Source organism: Nannospalax galili, unplaced genomic scaffold, assembly GCF_000622305.1.
Source record: "Nannospalax galili isolate Female #2095 unplaced genomic scaffold, S.galili_v1.0 scaffold1282, whole genome shotgun sequence".
NCBI classification, from domain to species: Eukaryota; Metazoa; Chordata; class Mammalia; order Rodentia; family Spalacidae; genus Nannospalax; species Nannospalax galili.
Window position 1 is genome coordinate 1,084,685 of NW_008348795.1, and position 20,889 is coordinate 1,105,573.

The 20,889-nt window shown below is 40.9% G+C and overlaps 1 protein-coding gene across 8 annotated transcripts in view; it reads left to right on the plus strand.

The window, feature by feature from the left end:
- Trmt9b (tRNA methyltransferase 9B (putative)) overlaps positions 1-20,889 on the plus strand; it is a 57,686-nt gene that overhangs the window by 26,843 nt on the left and 9,954 nt on the right. For 7 of the 8 annotated variants that reach the window (XM_008846060.3, XM_008846064.3, XM_008846061.3 and 4 more), the window contains 2 exons: positions 12,023-12,148; positions 12,446-12,600. In XM_008846060.3, the coding sequence (XP_008844282.1) occupies positions 12,447-12,600 (154 nt within the window). In that variant the 5' untranslated portion in view covers positions 12,023-12,148; position 12,446. The remainder of the gene's footprint in view (positions 1-12,022; positions 12,149-12,445; positions 12,601-20,889) is intronic. The other variant, XM_008846066.3, reaches the window with a different exon arrangement.

Below are 20,889 nucleotides of genomic sequence, written 5' to 3' on the forward strand. Positions count from 1 at the left end.
TCTGGTCTACATAATGAGTTCCAGGCCAGCTAGGGCTACAGGGAGACCCTGTCTCAAAAAAGACAGTAAATAAATAAATAAATAAATAATAATTCTTCTACTAAGATTGGGGCCTGCTGCTCATTTCCACAGTTCTGTGCTGGGTTTTTGTCTGCCTGTTTGCATGGGTCTTGTGCATGCTGACACCATTTCTGTAGGTTTGTATGAGTAGGGTCACAGGCACCTGTAGGACTATTTCTGTATGGTCATGTACCTCCTCCCTGGCTCTTATAATCTTTCTACCCACTCTCCCACAATAGTCCCTGAGCCCTAGGTGGGTAGATTTTAATATAGGAGTCCTGTCCAAGGACCCAAACTCTATACACTCTTATTCTCTGTGTTTTGTGTTCCTGGTGTTCTCTTCATCCCTTGTTCTATGTTCCATGAGTCTTAGGTGTAGAGGTTGTATCCTAGATGTGCCACTTAGACTTGGACAATTCACTGACAGTCTCTGTGTGTGACCAGTTGTGGAACTCTGTAATTATCTGTCTCTTGAAAAGAAAGCTTCTTTGATGGGTGGTGACTGGGATACTTGTCTATAAATTTAAGGATCCATATTTTGCACATAGTAAGAAACTGCATTTGTGTAGGGATGTGACAACCTTGGAGTTTTCTCTCTAAGAGCTGTGACCTCTCCAGCTATGTGTATTTGGCTAGGTTTATAGTACCGCACATGAGTTTCCTCCCATTGAGTGGGCTTTAAGTCCAATTAGGTAGTTGTTGATTATCCCCAAGATTAAAGTCCCACTACAGTACCAGTGTCCTTTGCTGTGCCAGTCACTGGTGTGGATTTTTAGGCCTTGAAACTGGGGTTGGACCATCCATTGATGTTCTCCCTTAGCAGCTTGCATAGTGCTCTCCAAAGTTATGAGAGCTAGCCTTCAGGGAAGCTGGCTTCCAGGTCAGTTCCATCTCCATTGCTCCAAATTCTGTCTCCAAAATATGCCCTGTCTTCAGCAATAGTGTCTTACCATCATGTTCTGGGAGGCAATCAAGAATTTTGGCAATAGCCTGTGTCATTTTGGAAGTCTCTTGGACTACCCTGGCCAGCAACTCAAAGGAAGGTTTCTCCTGTCTGGCACTATTTCTTGTTATGTAGTCTTCAACTATACTCATGAACTCATGTAAGGATATTGTATGTGTAATTTTTCAGTAGGTTTTTGGATTAATACAATTCCTGCTGTTATTTTATACTAGCTAGACACTACTCATCTCTCCTCTCTCTTTCCCTGTGTTCTCTTTAAAAAAAATACTGTGTTTTCCGTTATTTATACCAGGAAAACAATTTATAATGTTTGTAACTGTTGTTAGTTTTTAAACTGTGACAGTTATACACCCAGAGTGTGTCTATAAAACAAATCCGTGTTAGGACAGGGAATCATAAAACACAAAACAATACCAGGAAAGCTGAGTCTTAGCTCTACCTTCCTCAGAGTGCTCTCTGGTCTCCAGCACAAAATTTACAGCCTCAGCCTAAGGCCTGCTTGTCTGGAGTGAAATACCGTTCCCTGGTGAGGAAGAGTTAAAGAAACAGGCATGGATCCATTTGCTCTGTGATGTTCTGTGTTCAGCACTACCTGAGGTACTCTGCTTGATACCTGTGTCATATATACTTGGATATTATATGTATATGGATCATATAAATGGGTCAAATTCTAGTCCTGTACTCTAATATCTTATACTCCAATTGGAAACATATATGGAGATAGGGGCTGAGAACTCTTCAAGGCTTCTCTATTGCCTATGGGATAAAGCTTGTATTCCTTACTCAGCCATCAAATCCTCCATGATGTGGCTCCTATATGCTGTATAGCCATAACTTGTGATCTCAATTCCACCTAAAGAAATCTGCTGTGGTTTGGATATGATGTGAATTTCCAGTGTGGTGGTGCTGACAGATTTGTAGGAAAACATCCAGTGTTGGCAAGAAACAGAGGTTCTAATCTGCTTTCTTAAAAAACATATATTCATGGAGAGAAAATGACAAATTATAGCCTGCAAGCCAGGCATGACACAAATGCTCTGCTACTGGAGAAACTGCTCTTGGGGACAAAACAGAGGCTTCCCAGAGTTACTTAGATCTCTGTGGTCCAGTACACTGTCCGTCTCCTTGATGAGACAACAGGAAGACCTTTTCTCAGCTCCATATATATATATGTGTGTGTGTGTGTGTGTGTTTGTGTGTGTGTATGAATGATTTTTTTTTTTTGCTCCCTGTAGCACCAGCTTGCCTGGAACTCACTATGTAGACCAGGCTGACCTTGAACTCATAGAGATCCTGCCTCTCCCTCCCAAGAGCTGGGATTAAAGGTGTCTCCCACCTTTAATCTGAATATTTTTACCCATTTGTGTGAGGCTGTGTGTACTTTACAGTGATCTTTAGGAAGTTTTAGACCTAGGAAAGAAAAGGTTTTATTTGTGAACACATCATATATGTACAGTTGCCTTTGAAATTATGGCTGTTGGGGCTGGAGGGATGGCTCAGCGGTTAAGAGCACTGACTGTTCTTACAGAAGACCTGGGTTTGAATCCCAGCCCCCACATGTCAGGTAATAACTGTCCTTATCCAGTTCCAGGGGATCTGACACCCTCTTCTGACCTCCTCAGGCACTGCACAACATGGATGCACTTGCATACATGCAGGCAGTACATTCATACACGTAAAATAAAAAAATAAATAAAATATTTGAAAAAATAAAACTAAATTATGGCTGTTGTTGTGTGCTCTTTTTCTCTGCCCAGAAATGTGGCCTTCTGGAAACTGCTCAGAATGGGGAGAGGTGAGAGCACTGGCTTACAGAGGGCACAGGAAGCATTGTTCTGGTCATTTCCTAAGTGACTACATATATCAAGTTTAATCACGTTAGGTATTTCATTACATGCATACTGTTATATGCCAGTTATGTTTTTTAGAATTAAAAAGAAACATCACTTGATTGGCTTGAGTTTCATTAGTCATTTCCTCATTAAACATGTTTAGGAATTGGCAGTGTAAGTCAGCGGTAGAATACTTGCCTAGTACGCATGAGACTCCGGGTCCAATCCCCAAGATCACTACTACAACAAAAAGGTTAAACTGATGGAGGCAGAGAAGTGCCATCTCAAAATTGGTGTATTGACTATTTCAGGCTGAAATCACTTGAGGCACTATAACTTCAAACAGGGCCACTTGGCCTGTATTTCTCTACACATAGCAAGATACAAAAGTTGTTTCGGGGGCTGGAGAGATGGCTCAGCAGTTATGAACACTGAGTGTTCTTGCAGAAGACCCAGGTTTGAATCTCAGCACCCACATGACAGCTAACAACTGTCTGTAACTCCAGTTCCAGGGGATCCAACAGCCTCTCCTGTCCTCCTCAGGCATTGCATGACATTGGTGTACTTACCTCCATGCAGACAGTACACGCATACACATAAAATAAAAATAATAGGGGTTGGAGAGATGGCTCAGTGGTTAAGAACACTGGTTGTTCTTACAGAAGACCCAGGTTTGAATCCCAGCATCCACGTGGCAGCTAACAACTGTAACTCCAGTTCCAGGGGATCTGACAGCCTCTTCTGACCTCTGAGGGCATTGCATGACATGGGTGCACTTACCTACATGTGGGCAATATACTCATACACATAAAATGAAAATAATAAAATATTTGAAAAATAGATAAATAAAAATAAAAATAAGATTAAAAAAAAAAGTTGTTTTGGAGGAGATGTGCCTCGTCTGCCAAGGCCGGACAGTAGCCTAGCTACCACAGACTTGCAGCTGGTGCATCAGTGAATCTCTCCCACTAGCATTCCCCACCCTGTGTCTCCTGGTAGTGCCACTAGCGTTCACTCCCATTGTTCAGGGCTCCACTTACCTTGGCGTTCCTTCACACGTGTTATTCTTTGTCTAAAATTGTAAAAGCATCACGTGTTCATCACGTCTTCAAATTTCACTGTCCTGTGAAGATCCCTGCAAACATGTAAAAGTTATAAAATGTTCCTTGAGGAGACCAGAAAAGGGGATTTGGCAAGACACATGCTGGTTTAAGGCTTCTGCCCAAAAGTAATCTTTGTGTTTTCTGATCATGGTTAACACCCACAGAAAGTCACATGGCTCTGCCTGAATTCAAGAAGGTGAATTCAGATTGTCTTAATCACACACAGAAAAGAGAAAATCCAAACATTTATGACTGATTTTTTTTAAGTTTTTGATTCATTTATTTTTATTTTTAAGGGTATGAATGTTATGCCTACATGTATTTAAGTGTACCTGTGTCATGCAGTGCCCTCAGAGGCCAGAGAAGGCATCGGTTCCTCTGAAACTGGAGTTAGGGACAGTTGTTAGCCACCATGTTGGTGCTAGGATTTGAACCCAGGTCATCTTCAAGAGCAACCAGTGTTCTTAACTGCTGAGCCATCTCTCCAGCCTAACTTATGACTTCTTAAGGAAGGCCCTGCTTCAAGGAGCAGGAATTGCTAAGGTCCTTCTCTCTGGTCCCCAGTCAGTCACCTCCTTTGTTAGTTTCCTATCACTTCCTCTCTCTGTTCATCCTCCAAGGAATAAAGAATGCAATTTTTTTTAAAGGAAAAAAACCCTAAAATATTTGATGTAAGACATCACTGAATTAGGGAGGACATTTATGATGTCAAGGTCAGAACCCAGTAAACTTAAATGGGGGAAGTTGACTCTGCCTTTGGAAGGGTCAAGGCTAGCCTTTAGCACAACAGGAGCTAAAACCTCAGAGCTAGAGCAAGGTCTTCATGCTGCCCTGAATCTGTCCCTCCACTCCTCTCTCATTTCTGCTTGCTTTCCCTGACCACATTCCTGCTACCTGGTGGTTGGTCACTTCCATATGGTGAGAAAGATGTTGCCAACAAGTTGACCTTTTCATCTCTCCAACTCTGACATCAGAGGCAAGGCCACTTCCTGTTTAGCTCACACTGAGCTATCTGTAGAAGGACCTTTCTGGGCTTACCTGTTATCACCTCACCTGCCCACCCTGGCCAATGATCGTGTCCACAGATGTGGATCCCATGCATAGCCTGGATCACATGGGGAAACCAGGTTGGACAAAGAGAAACAACCATTATTCTAGGTAGAGTTAGACATAACTAAAGTGATCTTTTAAAGTTGGAAATGCAGTCATATTGCCCTCTCCACCCCCACCAACTTAAAAATACTTGCCACTGCATTTAGAATAAAATCCAAAATCATTCATCTGATTTTCAATGTGTTGTTTTGTATGAACTCTCTCTACCTTCCAAGTTATTTTCCATTTTCTTGGGGCTAACCAAGAAGGTGTTACATGGGCGTACATTCCCCAAGCATGCTTCACCCCATGAGGCACATAGACCAGGTATCTCTCAGACACTCACATGCTGACTTTTATGCAGTGCTCTCTTGCTCACACACACATGCACATACACACACAGAAATAGTTGTCACCTCAAGAAAGATATGAAATATTTTTTCACTTTGAAATGTTTTGTTATGTCCCTTTGCAGTCATCTCTCTCCCTCACACCTTGGCAAGCACTGATCACAATCCAGTTCATTTAGACTTGCTCTTTTACTTTTATAATTAGAAAAACATTTTTAGAGGCACCAGCTTTTTAAAAAAAAATCAAGAAAATAACTTGAACTCCCAAGCATAAGCAGGATGCATTAAAGGAAGCAGGGTGAGGGACAGCAGGGACCAAGCCTTCTGGAGTCAGAACAGGAAAGAGTCACCAATGATAGGACCTGTGAAAAAGTAGGAAGTATACAATTTAGTCAGTAGCAGCATGGTCTGAATACCAATTCCTGAGACCTAGGTTTGGGATGTATTCAACTCATGCTGAGGGCAGGCAGGGTTTGGGGGTCAAGGAAAGAGACAACAGAGGTGTTAGCATCCGGGGTTCTCATTCTTTCTGGGTTTTTCCCAACCTCCTGCAGTCAGACATCCCTTGCTACTGATGGGCTTGGATCTGAACTGCCTCCTAAAGCCATGCACTGTAGACTTGGTGCCACTGATGGCATAGTAGGGAGGTAGAAACCTTAGGAGGTGGGACCTCGTTGAAAGAAGTGGTCCCTGGGCTGCATGCCCTTAAGGGTACACCATATCCCAGCCCCTTCCTCTCTTTCTCTTACCCATGGCTTCCTGGCTACCATGAGGTGAGTGGTTTTGTTTGGCCTCCAGGGCTCAACATAACAAGATCAACTGTCCATAGAAACCTTGAGCCACAATAAACATTTCCTCCCTTTAAGTTGTTCATGTTCTGTATTTTGTCACAGCAAACCTAATGCATACACTTAGTTTGCTTGATTTTGTCATCATGTTTATAATGTTTTAATTAGTAGTGCTTGATTTTGTTTTTACAAAGTTTGCATTGTAATTTTTCAGACTGCTTGACTAGTGAGGCCATATGTTACTCCTTGAACACTAATCATTTGAAATGAAAAATGATAATTTTGAAATGTTCTCTTATTAAAAACAAAAAAGTAAATTGCCTGTTTTAGGAAAGGTGTAGATACAAGAAGCTCAATGGGGTTGGAGTGAAAAATTCTTAAGGCTAAAGTGGAATGAATTGAAATTCAAGGTAAGGAAATGAAATACATCAGGAGTGGAGACCAACACTGAGAAATGAGCAGGTTTCTCAGAGTCAAGTGGCCCAAGGCACAGTCTAGACCTATTAGGATCTAGAACTAGATCATAGATCACTGTCCCCTCCTCCAGCTGTCTTCCCTGCAGCCTCTGTGAAGCATCCCAGGCTGATTCTGCTTAGACCTTATGGCTACATTTATTTTGCAGAACAGTTTTTCTCTTGCTTCATCTATGTGTGCATGGTTTAAAATGGGCTCCAAATGAAAACTCTGAACCAAGGATTCTTCTGATCCTTGGTTCCAAGTCTCAACTCTTGTTCAACCCCACCCATGGCCTTGTTCCTCATTGGTCCAGTTTTCAGCATGGGTTCAGTCAGCATACCAGAGAGCTCAGAGGCAGCCTGTCGAAGCTTGCCAGCGACGAGTCACACTGTTCTAACTGGCTAAGTTCTTTTCCATATCCTTTGCTTTAACCTAGAATCCAGTACTATTATGTTTTCCTAGTCTTAACTAGCTTAATCAACTACAAAACTCAGAAGGAACTTCCTTATATAGTAAGCAGAAAATTCCCGTGGAAATTACTATAGGAAATTCAAACCCCCAGAGCTTCATAAGTCTCATACGAACAATCAGCAACTGACTCTGCAGCATTTAAACTTAACTGTCAGTACAATAAAAAATAAAATGGATTCATGTTGCTCAACTCATTTAAAGGCAGCAGTCTCCAAGGTTACTTGTTTGTGGTAGAACCCAGGTAATTTGGGAGAGAACTTAGAGAAAGGTCTCCAAGGAAAGGTATTCAGGTATGACACACTCTGCACTTAAACTGGAGTCATTTTTTAATGCAAATTGGAAAGAATCCATTCTATGTCAGTGACCACTTAAATTTTGTTTTGTCATACTTGACAGTATTATTTGTTCTGAGTGTCCTGAAAGTATGTAGCCTAATTGATTCCTTAAAGGGGGTCAGATTTTTAAATAGGAAAATCTATGGAGGTGGAGATTTTGATTTAAAAGAAAACCGTGCAGGGGCTAGGGAAGAGCACTTGGTGCACAAGAGTTTGGATCCCCAGAACCCATGTAAGTGCTGGTTTGTGGGGGAGAGCATACTGTAACACGCTCAGGTAGTGGAAACAAGGGATCCCTGGAGCAGGCTGACTAGCTAAACTAGTCAAATCAGCAAGCTCTAGGTTCAGGTGAGAGACCTTGCATCAGTATATAAGGCAGAGAGCGACCAAGGAAAACAAACTGTCATCAGCTTCTGGCCTCCACATGCATAGGCACACACACACACACACACACACACACACACACATTCACACCCTTGCACTCACACACATGAACATGCATACATACACACCGCACACACACATGCGCTAATAAAGAAAAGCATGTAATGGTTTCCAGTGTAGAATATGAAAGTCAGTAGGAATATTTTGTGATTTGCAGTTCAGGGTACCATAGAAGCTGTTTCTCCTTGGGTGCAGGATTTGTTAGACCTCATCTCAAAATTCTGCCACAAGATATTGTGTGTGTGTGTGTGTGTGTGTGTGTGTGTGTGTGTCTGTGTGTCTATACACTCATGCCACAGAGTACACATAGAGGTCAGAAGACAACCTTGATCATCAGTCCTTGCCTTTTACCTGACTTAAGACAGAGTCTCTGTGATTTTCCTGATATGTGCTCCAGGCTAGCAGACCCAGGAACTTCCAGGGAATCCTGTTTCTGCCTTCCATCTAACCAGGGGAGCACTAGGATTACAGACACTAGCTACCATGCTCAGCTTCACATGAGTTCTTAGAATTCAAACTCAGGTCTGAACCCTTGCTCAGCAAGTGCTGTACACACTGAGCCATCTCCTCAGCCCCACTAAGTGCTTTTTAAATATAAGGGGCACTTTCCTTAAAGAAATAGCATGACAGATACCATCCTACCCAAGTACTTCCTACTTCTTAGTACAGGGGTGAAGTGTGGACACAGATCATATCCAGGGATAATACTCCTCTGGTCACACTGCCATATGTAAACCTCCAGGTGTAAGGTCCCCCTCCATTCCCACACCCCCAGCATGACAATTTCTCTCTACCAAAGCCAGTGCTACCTTTAAATTTATTTATTTATTTATTTTGTGAATGTTTTGCCTGCACAAATGTAAATCCACCATGTGCATGTGATGCCTGCAGAGGCCAGAAGAGGGCATTGGATCACCTGGAATTGGAGTTATGGATAGTTGTTAGCTGCCACGTGAGTGCTGGGAACTGAACCCTGGTCCTCAGCAAGAGCAGTCAGTGTTATTAACTGCTGAGCCATCTCTCCATCTCTTTATACTCAGGGTTAGATTCCATTCTGATTATGGACTTGTGCTCAGCTGTTAAGGTACTACTATGTCCCAAGTGCTGAAGACTCAGCATTGAGCCAGACAAGCCCCTGCTCTCTAGGGCCCTCCAGGTAGTGAGGGACACATGTCCAAATACAACTACTGGCAGAGCTTTGAGATCCCCAGACACATACTGGCATTCAGGAATACACAAGAAATGCTGAACTGGCTGATGGGCACCAGCAGGGCCAAATGTGTTCTAAATTATTGAAAATATATTGATTGCTAAGAGCCACACTCTGAGCCCCTAGCCCTTTCTCTTAGGTATTCCTCTCTTCCATACTATGGCAGAATGAAACCCTAGGCAGCAAGGACCTCAAGTGCTGCTCTTATACTTTTCCCATTCCTTTCTGACTGCTCTTGTTCTTCTGGGAGGAGGTGCCTGTGCCAAGAATGACTAAAAGTTAGCCCTGTAAAGTTCAGGGGGTCCTTGGCTCCTGAATTGGATGTGTCACATCTCTGAGACCATGGGTTGTTAAGTATCACAGGCTCATCAAATGCTTGGGGAGATTGTGAGAAATGAGCCTTAAGAGATGAGTTGATCTCCTAAGCCATTTGAACTTGATTGGACAAGTTATAAAATGTATTTGAAGATGTCTAAGATGGGAACCAACAATTAGATACACATTTCAATTATTTAGATCTAAATAGATTCTATATAATTGAAGGAAAAGCATTGAAGGGCTAGAAAATCTGTGTGTGTGTGTGTGTGTGTGTGTGTGTGTGTGTGTGTGTGTGCATGTGAATGCAGTTCCCTCAGAGACCAGAAGGGAGTGTCGGAGCCCCTGGAGCTGGAATTACAGGCAGTTGTGCACTCAGTGGCCTGAACTTGTCCATTAGGCTAGGCTTCCTGGCCAGGGAGCCCCCAAAATCTGCCTGTCTCCACCTCCCAAGTACTGGGATTTACACCATGCCTACCTTTTTTTACATGGGTTCTTGGGCTGGATCTCATATCCTCATGCTTACATGGAAAGCACTTTACCAACTGAGCTATCCCCTCAGCCCCATAGCGATTCTTCATTGGAATGATAGCTATCTATTATAAAATTACAAAATCTACTTAGTATCAGATAGAATACCTTTATCTAAATTAAACCACTTGTTAGGAATGTAGGCTATGCTTCAAAAATTAAGAACTGATTTTGTGCAGAAATTTAGAATGAGTAAATCATTCCCAAACCATTGGTTTCTGAAAGATGGATGAAACTATGCATTTGTTAATGTATGGCCAATGACACTGAGGCTACAATGAAGGCTTTATTGCATCATTAAGAAAGTGTACAGGGAAAGTACTATAATAACTAAGTTGATATAATTCTTAAACTAAAAATGTGTAATTATGTTTTAGAATATAAATTTACAATGCTATGTTTTTCTGCTATATTTTTTGTTTATTATTTACTAATAAAACTGTACTTCCAAGCTTCAACAATAATGTGAAATTTGTCACTGTTCCTATAATGTGAGTTTGCCATTCACTTCCTTTCCAAATTCTCCAACCTGTACAAAGTTTTTCAGTGAAATCGTGTTATTTCTTAAAGAAACCAATCCTAATAAAATATTTTTAAATTAAAAAATCTCGGGATTGGAGAAATGACTTAGTGGTTAAGAGCTGTGACTTTTCTTGCAGAGGACCTGAGTTCAATTCCTAGCACCAACATGGTGGCTAACAACTCCAGTTCCAGGGGAACTTGACACTCTCTTCTGACCTCCTCGGACATCACACAACATGGATGCACCTAACCTATATGCAGGCAATACATTCATACACATAAAAAAATGAAAATAAATGTTTTTTAAAAATTTTTAAATCTCTCATAAAAACAAAACAAAACAACAACAACAACAACAACAACAACAAAACCCCAGAACAAACAGAAGAGGAAGTATAAAGGGACTGGAGAGACAGCTCAGTGATTTAGAGTGCATACTGCTCCAGCCAACATAGGTTGGCTCACAACTACCTGTAGCTCCAGCTCCAGAGTATCTATCTAATGCCTCAGCCCTCCCAGTGCACCTGTACTTATGTGCACATATACACATATACACATGATTAACGTTTTATTTAAAAAATGTTTTTAAGAACTAGAGAGATGGCTCAGTGATTAAGAACACTGGCTGCTCTTGCAGAAGACTGGGATTTGGTTCCCAGCACCTACATGGTCATTAACAACACTCTGAAATGCTAGCTCCAGGGGATCAGAAGCCCTGTTCTGGCCTCCAGAGGCATTGCACACGTGGCATTTACATACAGTCAGGCAAAGGACTTATACACATAAGATAAAAATAATAGTTTTTAAGAGTGAGTTCAAGTTTGAAGGACATCCATTCCTCCAGATATCCCTCAGAACTGTGTCCTGGAACAGTGTGTCCTTGAGAAAAACATTATCAGATGATCTTTCCCTTTCATTCCTAGGTCTAAAACATCTTATACACACAGTATCAAGCAGTTCTCCTCAATCTTCGTTGCTTTCAAGTCTTATGGTTTGTAAATTTAAGTAACCATGAGCATAGTTAAGTAATAGAACCCAAAAGGAATTTGGAGTCTATTGCTTCAGGATTACAAAGGAATCAGGATTTAACACCAAGAGATTTGTTAAACACCATATCTCTGCATCCTTAACCCTGAGAATAATTTGAGTCTAATGACTTTTAAAAAGCATAGATAATAGGATAATGCAATGCTTTAAATACCCGTAAGTGTCCTTATTATGTATAGAATTTACCTGCAAATGGGAAGTTGTATAAAGTATTACTTGTTTTGTTCTGGGGAAATACAACTCAGTTATGTAGAATGTTTGCTTAGCATGTGCAGGATCCTTGGTTCATTTTCCAGCATCAACGAGGGAAAAAACTATGTGTGTGTGTGTTTCTTGTATAAAATAGAACTTGGCATAATTGTAAGAAGTAAGTAGATATCCTGAGTTCTGTACTTATTACACTGGGACATTCTTCTTTTTTTCAATTCTTTTTTATTTTTAACTTCCCAGACTGTGATTTTTATGTCTAGAAGTTCAATTAGGTGTTTTATATTTTCTGTAGGGCACGGGGGCTGTAGAAGAATGATGGAAAGTCTCTTGGTGCCTGGGAGTGAGAGAGGTCCAGCGTCAAGGCCCGGATGCCCAGGACCACGTGCGGAGCCTAGACCATAGCTGGCCATCGAGGGAGGTAAGAAGTCCATTTTTGAGAATCAATCCTCCCAAGACTAGAATCTGTGAATGACAGAAACCTTCCCTGTCCCCAGCATAAGCCCAGTGGCCCAACACAGAGGCAAAGCCACATCCATGTTGAGCAGCAATTTCAACCTTCTCTGGCTGCACCCCACACAAGAAATATTTTTAAAGTATAAAAACCAGCACAACTTTGCAGCCATGGGTTCCAATTTCAGGAAGTCTGTGTTCCTCTTTACTGGTATCTGGTGCATTCTCTCAGCTCCACACCTTGGGTTGGTCCTGTTTTCCCCAGGATGGATCCTGAAGCCGCCCGGCTGGAAAGGCAGCATGTGCACCAAGTGTATGAGACCACTGCCCCATACTTCAGCGACCTGCAGAGCAAAGCGTGGCCCCGTGTCCGCCAGTTCCTGCAGGACCAGAAGCCAGGCAGCCTCATCGCTGACATTGGTAACCTAGGCTTTTGTCACGTAGTGTGATACACATCCCATGGCACCTCTCCTTTTCATTCGTTTCTCATTTTTGTTCTAACAGGAAACCTGAAATTTGTGTTGGTAACGTGCCAGTCTCTGGAGTGTTCATGTTACAGCAGAAATTCTTATCATTAAGTCACCAAGAAGAGAACACCTTCAGACCTACATTCAGAGAGTAGTGATCCACTCTGAGCCTTTGTGCACTTCCTCCGTCAAAATCAGCCTGCCACAGATAGAATCAGTTAGTGCAGAAATGATGCAATACTGACTGTCTTAAATGTAGAGACCGCCACACATGTAATATGCGCTTTGTACTCCTGGCTCACTTTGAATGGTTCCTTCTATGACAGAGCCAGAGTTGTGGGACTATGGAAGAAGTCCTATTTCCTTCTTTAATCTGATGGCTTTTCCCCCTTATTTGTAGGCATCATATTTCCAGGCATATCTTCAATTAGAGAATATTTTCATAAGCACTGACTTATCTGGAGGACTTTAGCTTAGCATCTTTCTGAATTGAGAAGTGGTAAACCACAGCTTAGATTTAAGAGTAAGATTTAAAGTGCTTGAATTCCCACTTGGCATGCCTACCTAACTCTTCTTTCTAGCAATCACATGCTCTCTGTGCTCAGAAGAACCATGTGAGCAGTCCAGAGTTTTGGATGAGGAACATGTCACATTGAAATTGAGTCTGAAAAAGATCTCTAGCATGTCAGTTTTAAAAATAAATCTGGTTTCAGGGGTTGGAGATGTGGTTCATGGGTAGCATGCATCGTTTCCATGGTCAGAGCCCTATGTTTAAATCCCAGCACCACAAAAGGAGGAAAAAAGGTCTGATTTTAGAAGCTTCAGTGAGCTCAGAGTTATTACTTCCCAGTGTGTATGCGGGGTACCAGGACTTTAAAATAAATGAGGCAGGAAAGATAATGTTCACTAAGTAGCCTTGGGACAACAGCATATGTAATAAGAGGTACTTTCCTTATATCTTACACCAAAATAAGTTCCAAAATGAACCAAAGATTTAAGTGTAAGAGAATGAGTTATTGAAAGACAGTGAGATTATTTTAAAAAATATTCCTGAGCCAAAAGACCTCTCTCTGCCAAACACTGCCCTTCTCCCCACTTAAGAAAAGTTATAAAAGGAAATAGAATTGATTGACATTGCCATGGCCCTTGTGTTCTAAATGTGTTAAAAAATACCGAGTTGTTAAGAAAGAGTCTGTGTCCTGAGAGGACCTGTGAGAAAGGTTCCCATGTGTCTTTGATCATGCATTTTTGTCAGTTACCTTATTTCTTTGTCTTTCTGTTTAAGGACGTTTTATTCACGATATAGCTTTGATTCAGTAACATTGAACTCACAGGCACTGTAACTCATGCTTGAGCGAAAGATTGTCAACGTGTTCTGTCCACAGGGGACGCTGTGGCCGTTCAGGAACACTAGAGTGCTTTGAGGAGGGGGGCATTTTAAAAACAAAATCACCAATCAAAAACATAAAAATGCAAAAATTAATGCATGAAATAAATTTTTTAAAAGACTAATATACAGTGTTAACTGAGAGAAGATCCACCTAGTCAAGAACAGAGTATAATTGCGTTTATTTTGGATTTATTGGGATTGTAGCCTGGGAGACAGCCAATTCTGATAGCTGTGATACTGTGCTCCCAGGTTTTCTAAGGCAATGGATGCTATTGCTGAAACTGAGGCACTTGCTAATTATACCTGTGTTTGCCAGGGCTTGTTTACAAGAAAGGAACTAGGCATAGTCTTGGGGTCTGAGTGGTTTAGGGTGAAAGAACTAGGGTGAAAGGATGAGGTGTGGTTTTTATCAACATGCAAAACTGGTGGAGTTCATTCCATATAATTGCTGCTGGGGCCATTCATGAGGTCAGCATGAACTTGGGTGGGTGCCACACAGCTCAGGTCAAAAGTTCAGCTGTAAGGAGCCTGCCGCAGTTCAGCCAGGCCAGGAAACGCTTCTGAAGTGCCTGGAACCAGTGCTGGTCCACTTTGATTTTCTTCCCTGACTCAGGACCGGAGCTGAAACAAAGAACCCTGGGCTCCGGTCTCAGGCAGCTCAAAGCTGTTGCTACCTTATGAGTGTGCAAGTGAGGTGAGTGTTGACTTTAGGGTTACAAATAAAGCTCTGGATGGAATAGCAGATATTGAATCTGCCAATAGCAAGGAGAGACTGTATTGATAACTTTGAATCCATAAAAACGTCAAAGTTCTGTAAGATGAAAAGCTAGACTGGTGATTACCTGGAGTTGGAGCTGGGGTGGTGTGGGAAGATGAGGGGATGCTGAAATGTGAGTTAGAGGGAACCAAGTTTCAGTGAGAGAAGAGGAATAATCCAAAAGATAAAAAATGGCAAAAACCCCAGAGAAAAATAGTAAAAGAATATAAATATATAATTGCATAAAGTTTGGAATACATATGCTTAAAAATATTTTGGTAAGTAATCTGCACACACAGGTTTTTAGTTAGAAAGCTACAGAGGGTGAAAAGCTTTACTAGTACTAAGCCAACAAGTTGGACAAGAGGCACATCCACCCAGAACCAGGCCTCCTTGTTAGGGGTGGCTGGCATAAGGTTTTTTTTTTTTTTTTAATTTTACTTATTATTATTATTATTTAGTAAAATAAATTTACAGATATTTCATTACAACAGCATTGACATATTCAGTAACAATTTCCAGAGCTAAGATATATCTCTTTCAAAATTGACTGTAAATTTTTAGGTTCACAGTTGAATTAATACAGTTATACAATATTGAACTCTGTATAAAGCCCATAAGACATAAAATTGAATGAGGTTTTAACCTTTAAGAAACATCTGCATTTCATTTTAAAATATATTGTTTCATACAGAAAACAATATCATTTTTAATGCTACCAACACTTAGATGTTTGCATATGCATCTCTAATCTCTATGTACCTGAGTATTACTAGTCAGAGTCGGTTACTTTCTGAGATCCTTGGCACCTGAGCATGGATATAAGGTCATCAGGTAGATTTTAATGGTAGTATTTTTCACCTCTACTAATTAACATGAAGCAAATTTTTATGCTTCTTCCTCAAATACATTATTAAGGATCAAATTTTTATGCTTTGAAGAATTATTAATTTTTTAATTTTTTTAAATGTAATAACCTTATGATTAGAAGCATTTCATTACAGCTTTAACATATTCAGTAACACACTCCAGAGCAAGGATACATCTCTTTCAAAAGTGGCTATAAAATTTTTTGGTTCACTGTTGAATTAATACAGTTATACAATATTGAACACAGTATAAGCCCTGTAAGACATAAAATTGGATGAGTTTTTAACCTTTAAAAAAGATCGGTAGAGCATGAGACTCTTATTATTTTTATTATGTGTATTGCCTGCATGTAGGTAGATGCACCTGTGTTGCGCAATGCCCATGGAGGTCAGAAGAGGGTGTTGGATTCCCCTGGAACTGAAGTTATGGACAATTGTTAGCTGCCCTGTGGGTGCCGGGACTCGAACCTGGGTCCTCTGCAAGAGCAGCCAGTGCTCTTAACCACTGAGACATCTCTCCAGCCCCATAAGTTTTGAGGGGTCTATTTTTCTGATACATGGACTACTGGTATCCTTAGGACATTGAATATCCTGGGCTGTAAATCTAAATAAAAGCTTCTGATTAGGATAACATGACTCACCTTCTTTGTAGTGTCTTTCCCCAGGAATAGCTAATTTTGCAGCTAATTGTTAGAATAATAGAGACAAAGTACATGATGTACTTGAATGAAAATGTCATTATAAAATCCATCAGTTTCTACAATGACTATATTCTGATTAAAAATTAAAATCAAACTGTTTGGACACAAAAGGAATGTCTTCTCTGTCCCCCCCGTTCCCCTTCTCTCTCTCAAACAAGTAAGGAAAGAAAATGGCTGCACTTTTCCTAGGATGGGAAGAGTCAGAGAAAAGTTGCTTTCCCCTAACCTCCCTTGTTCTGTTTGAATGAGTGGGTTTATTAAGCATGTAACAAGCAAAAGTGAAAGAACAAATAGCAAGTAGCAGATAGCAAAATATCATCAAGTCAATTTACAGCATCCAGCAGAGACAACTGAAATAGCCTGATTAAGAGAGTAAACAAAGCTGGGTGCGGTGGTGCACACCTTTGATCCCAGTACTCAGGAGACAGACACAGGCGATCTCTGTGAGATAGAGATTAGCCTGGTCTATGTAGTGAGTTCCAGGCCAGCTGGGGCTACAGGGAGACCCTGTCTCAGAAATGCTCCCCCCAAAAAAAGAGAGGAAGTGAAAGTAACATCATCAGTCATCTAGGGAATTTGAGGCAGTCAACTGAGCTTTCTCTACATGGGTGAGCTTCTGGCTTCCTATTCCCACTGCAGAAACTTTTATATCATGGGATAAACAAAAGCAACCTCTGTTGGAAATAGTTTACCTTCTAGCTGTTCTCAAGGACACAGTGTTTTGAATTGTTGCTTGCTTTTTTTCACTCCCCATTACAGAGCAGGGGGACCAGCCTGTTTGGACAAGGGGCCTTAGAGGATGCTTTGACACAAACATGCTTGGGTCAACATGGTGTGTGTGGAGGCAGGGCGGGTGTGTCCCCGGGTGGGTGGGTCCCCCATTTCAGAGCCAGCATCTCAGTAACCTAAACAGCACATGAAAGCTTACCAATATAGCCTCTCCCCCAACCCAGGACAAGTGAAAGATAACATTTGCTGGAGAAAGAGTTTTTTTTTTTTTTTCTTTTCAACTTAAGTGGCTTCATCATAATTACCTCCATGAGAAATGTTTCTAGGTTTTCTGATTAACTGAGATCATCATTGTACTTTTTAATTTGCCTATTTATTAGAATAATAATTTATATTCTCTGGGAAGTTCTACTTTAGTGATGACACTTTTAAATAACTAAAATGATATTAACCATATTACCTCATTCCCCAGGCAAGATGATTTGCTGGGACAGGTGATAAGGACTCCTTGATGAATACCAAGGTTGAGACAAGATCAACCTACACTGTCTTGAAACTGTCCATCCCCCAGCCTCAGTCTCTGGAATGCTGAGATTACAGGTGTCTTCCATCTGGAAGTATGAAGGAAAGGGCTTAAGGAAGGGAAAAAGAAGAATAGCATATACACTCACAGCAATGGTGACAGCATGCACAAAACCCATACAAACTGAAACCAGACAAAAACCCAGCACAGAACCTGGGGATGGGCAGCAGGCCCCAACCTTAACTGAGGAACTGTTGGCAGCTGATCACTGCTGGGTGAGGGAGAGTTGATCGTCTCTAACAGGGTGATATTAGATAGGCTGACCATGTTCCAGTGGATGAACTTACACTGAGAGACACCTGGGAACACAAGCTTATCTTGATAGGCTGTAAATATTACAGAATATATGAAACCCAGGGTGGGGAGGTACAGATGAAGAAGAGCGTCCAAGTATGATCAAGATGCATTGTATAAACTGCACAAAAATTCAATAAAAAATAGTATAAAAATAAAATAAAAGGCTACTATGATTCAGACTGCAGAAACACCAGGACATGCCCAGGAAACACTGCCCTGAAGCCATGGCAGGACCTCGAATATACCAGTCCATTCTATGTCTGATGCACAGACTGACTGTGGAGGACATTGTGTAGATTGAAGTCTTTACCTGGATCTGTTTATATAGTAAGGAAAAAACCAGAGCCGGATTCTTTTTCAACCAGAAACCACTTCTCTAATCACATTGAAAACAGTATTTTTGTGCAAATAAAGCAAGTAGCTCTTTATTGATTAAGACCCCTTTGGCCTGTTAGCTATCGGTGTGTTCTCATTTTCTGTGGTCATAGTTTTTTTAGGTGAAATTTTAGTAAAGAATTCCTAATTTTCCAGGCATGGTAGCACACACCTTGAATCCCAGCACATGTTGGAGGCAGAGGCAGGCAGGCAGATCTCTGTGAAATCATGGCTAGCCTGGTCTACATAGTGAGTTCCAAGTTAGTTGGGATTATAGAAAGACCCTCTCTCAAACAAAACAAAACAAAACAAAAAAGACACTGAGCATGTCTTTTAAAAATAGTATAAAAATAAAATAAAAAGAGCTACCATGATTGACACAGCAGAAACACCAGGGCAGGACCAAGTATGTACCTTTAACCCCAGCCCTCAGGAGGCAGAGGCATAGGCAGGCAGATCTCTTTGAGATTGAGGCCAGCCTTGTCCACATAGTCGCTTCCCAGTGGACTGGGACTAGGGAGACCCTGTCAAAGACAACAACAACATCACCCCTAAAAAGACCAAAAAAAAAAAAAGCAGAAAAAGAGACATTCCTAATTTTTAAAATATAGTTGTTTTTAATTTGGGAGGTAGATAAGTGGTGGAGTGCTTGCCTAACATGTATGAGGCCCTGGGTTCAGCCCCTAGTACCAAGGAAAAGAAAATGTAGTTGTCTCTACACCTTTAGAGAGGATGTTCATATTAGTTATTTTCAGCAAATATTTGCCCCTGTGGTCAGAGACAATACACCTTGGGGCACAGAGTACAGAAGCAAGGAGACTGAGCATGGGTGCTCCCCAGCATCTCCAGTACCTCACACATTATCAGTTAATGAGATTTTGCAGGGGCGCATGACTGTCATGGATTGGAGCTTGCCACAGGATGATTAAAGTTTGGGCTACATCTAAGATGATGGGAAGACTTGGCTTAGTGATAAACTTGATTTCCTCATTAGGATAAAATCTTCCCTTTACCAGTGTCTCGGGGTATGCACTTAGAAAATAGATAATTGGGGCTGGAGAGATGGCTCAGCGGTTAAGAACACTGACTGTTCTTGCAGAAGACCCGGGTTTGAATCCCAGCACCCATATGGCAGCTAACAACCATCCATAAATCCAGTTCCAGGGGATTCGATGCCCTCTTCTGTCCTCCACATGGGTGATATCTGACAGCCTCTTCTGTCCTCCATGGGCACTGCATGACACGGGTGCACTTAACCTACATGCAGGCAATACACATATACACATAAAATAAAAATAATAAATAAAATATTTGAAATAAAAGAAAATAGATAATTGTATCATGTTTGGAAGCTCCCTTTAAAATGAATGCCATTAGAAATGAAGGTGGGATTAAATCAAGGGTGCCAGGGCACTGGACACATGACTGTTTAAACCTCAGTTTCTTACTGCAAAATGCTTTCTGACTAGTTCCCTCTGTTTGGTTTATGAACATGTTTTAAACAGAATCTTTGAAGAGACTTTTCCCCTTCATTTCTCCAAATGCATCTCTCCAGCCAATAAAAAAGTAGAATTGATTTGCAAGGTATTTCTCAAATGGGGCTATAATCTTCGAAACACACAGAAAGAATTTCAGTTTTGAAATTCAGTGTGAATTATAGTTTCTCTATAACTATCCTCAAATAACATACTTTTATCATAAGCATTAGGAATAGTGGCTGTGAGATCTAAACTGTTTACAAAACCTCAATCATTTATATTGAAATAATATTTGAAATTGTATTTTTATTCCTGTCCCTTTCACTGTAACAACTGGCACCAATCAACCTTCATTTTTTTAATGCCTCATCATTTTGAAAACAACCTATTAAAGAGAAGTTTTTAAAGACTATCTTACTGTATTTCAAAGGCAGAAAACTTTGTCTTTGGATACTGATAGATATTTTTGTCAGAAAAATCTGTAAGTATGTAAGGCCAATAGGTACAAACATCTGCTCTAATGATTTCTTCAAACACCTCTGGAAAGCAATTAGATTATATAACTGAGATTGAATATCAGACTAGGAGCCAGTGTATGTGCGTAGAGGTCCAACTGCTTGGAAGGCTAAAACGAGAGGACTACTTGAGTCCAGGAGTTTCGCCTGGGCAACATAGTGAGACCCAGTCTCAAAAAAGAATGTAAATACCAGGTACTAGTTGCATACATGTTTCAAGATGGGTAGCCATGCATGTTACTCTATCTCATAATATGGGCAAGATTCGACTGACCTGAATCTTTGGACTATGTATTTGGGTCTCCACCACTAGAAAATGAATTTTAACAGTGGTCTGTTTTTTTAAGGTTCTTTTTAAAACTGTAGACTGAGTCAATAGATACTTCACAAACTAACACTGTCATGAAAATATGTTGGTTTTTCGGGCATATTCAGATTTATAAAACCATTTTTATATCGATTATTCAATTTCTAGCCATTGAAAAGTTGCTGCCAGTAATTTGTTTAACACAGTCAGCAACTGGCAAGGCCCCTTGAGGAGGACAAAT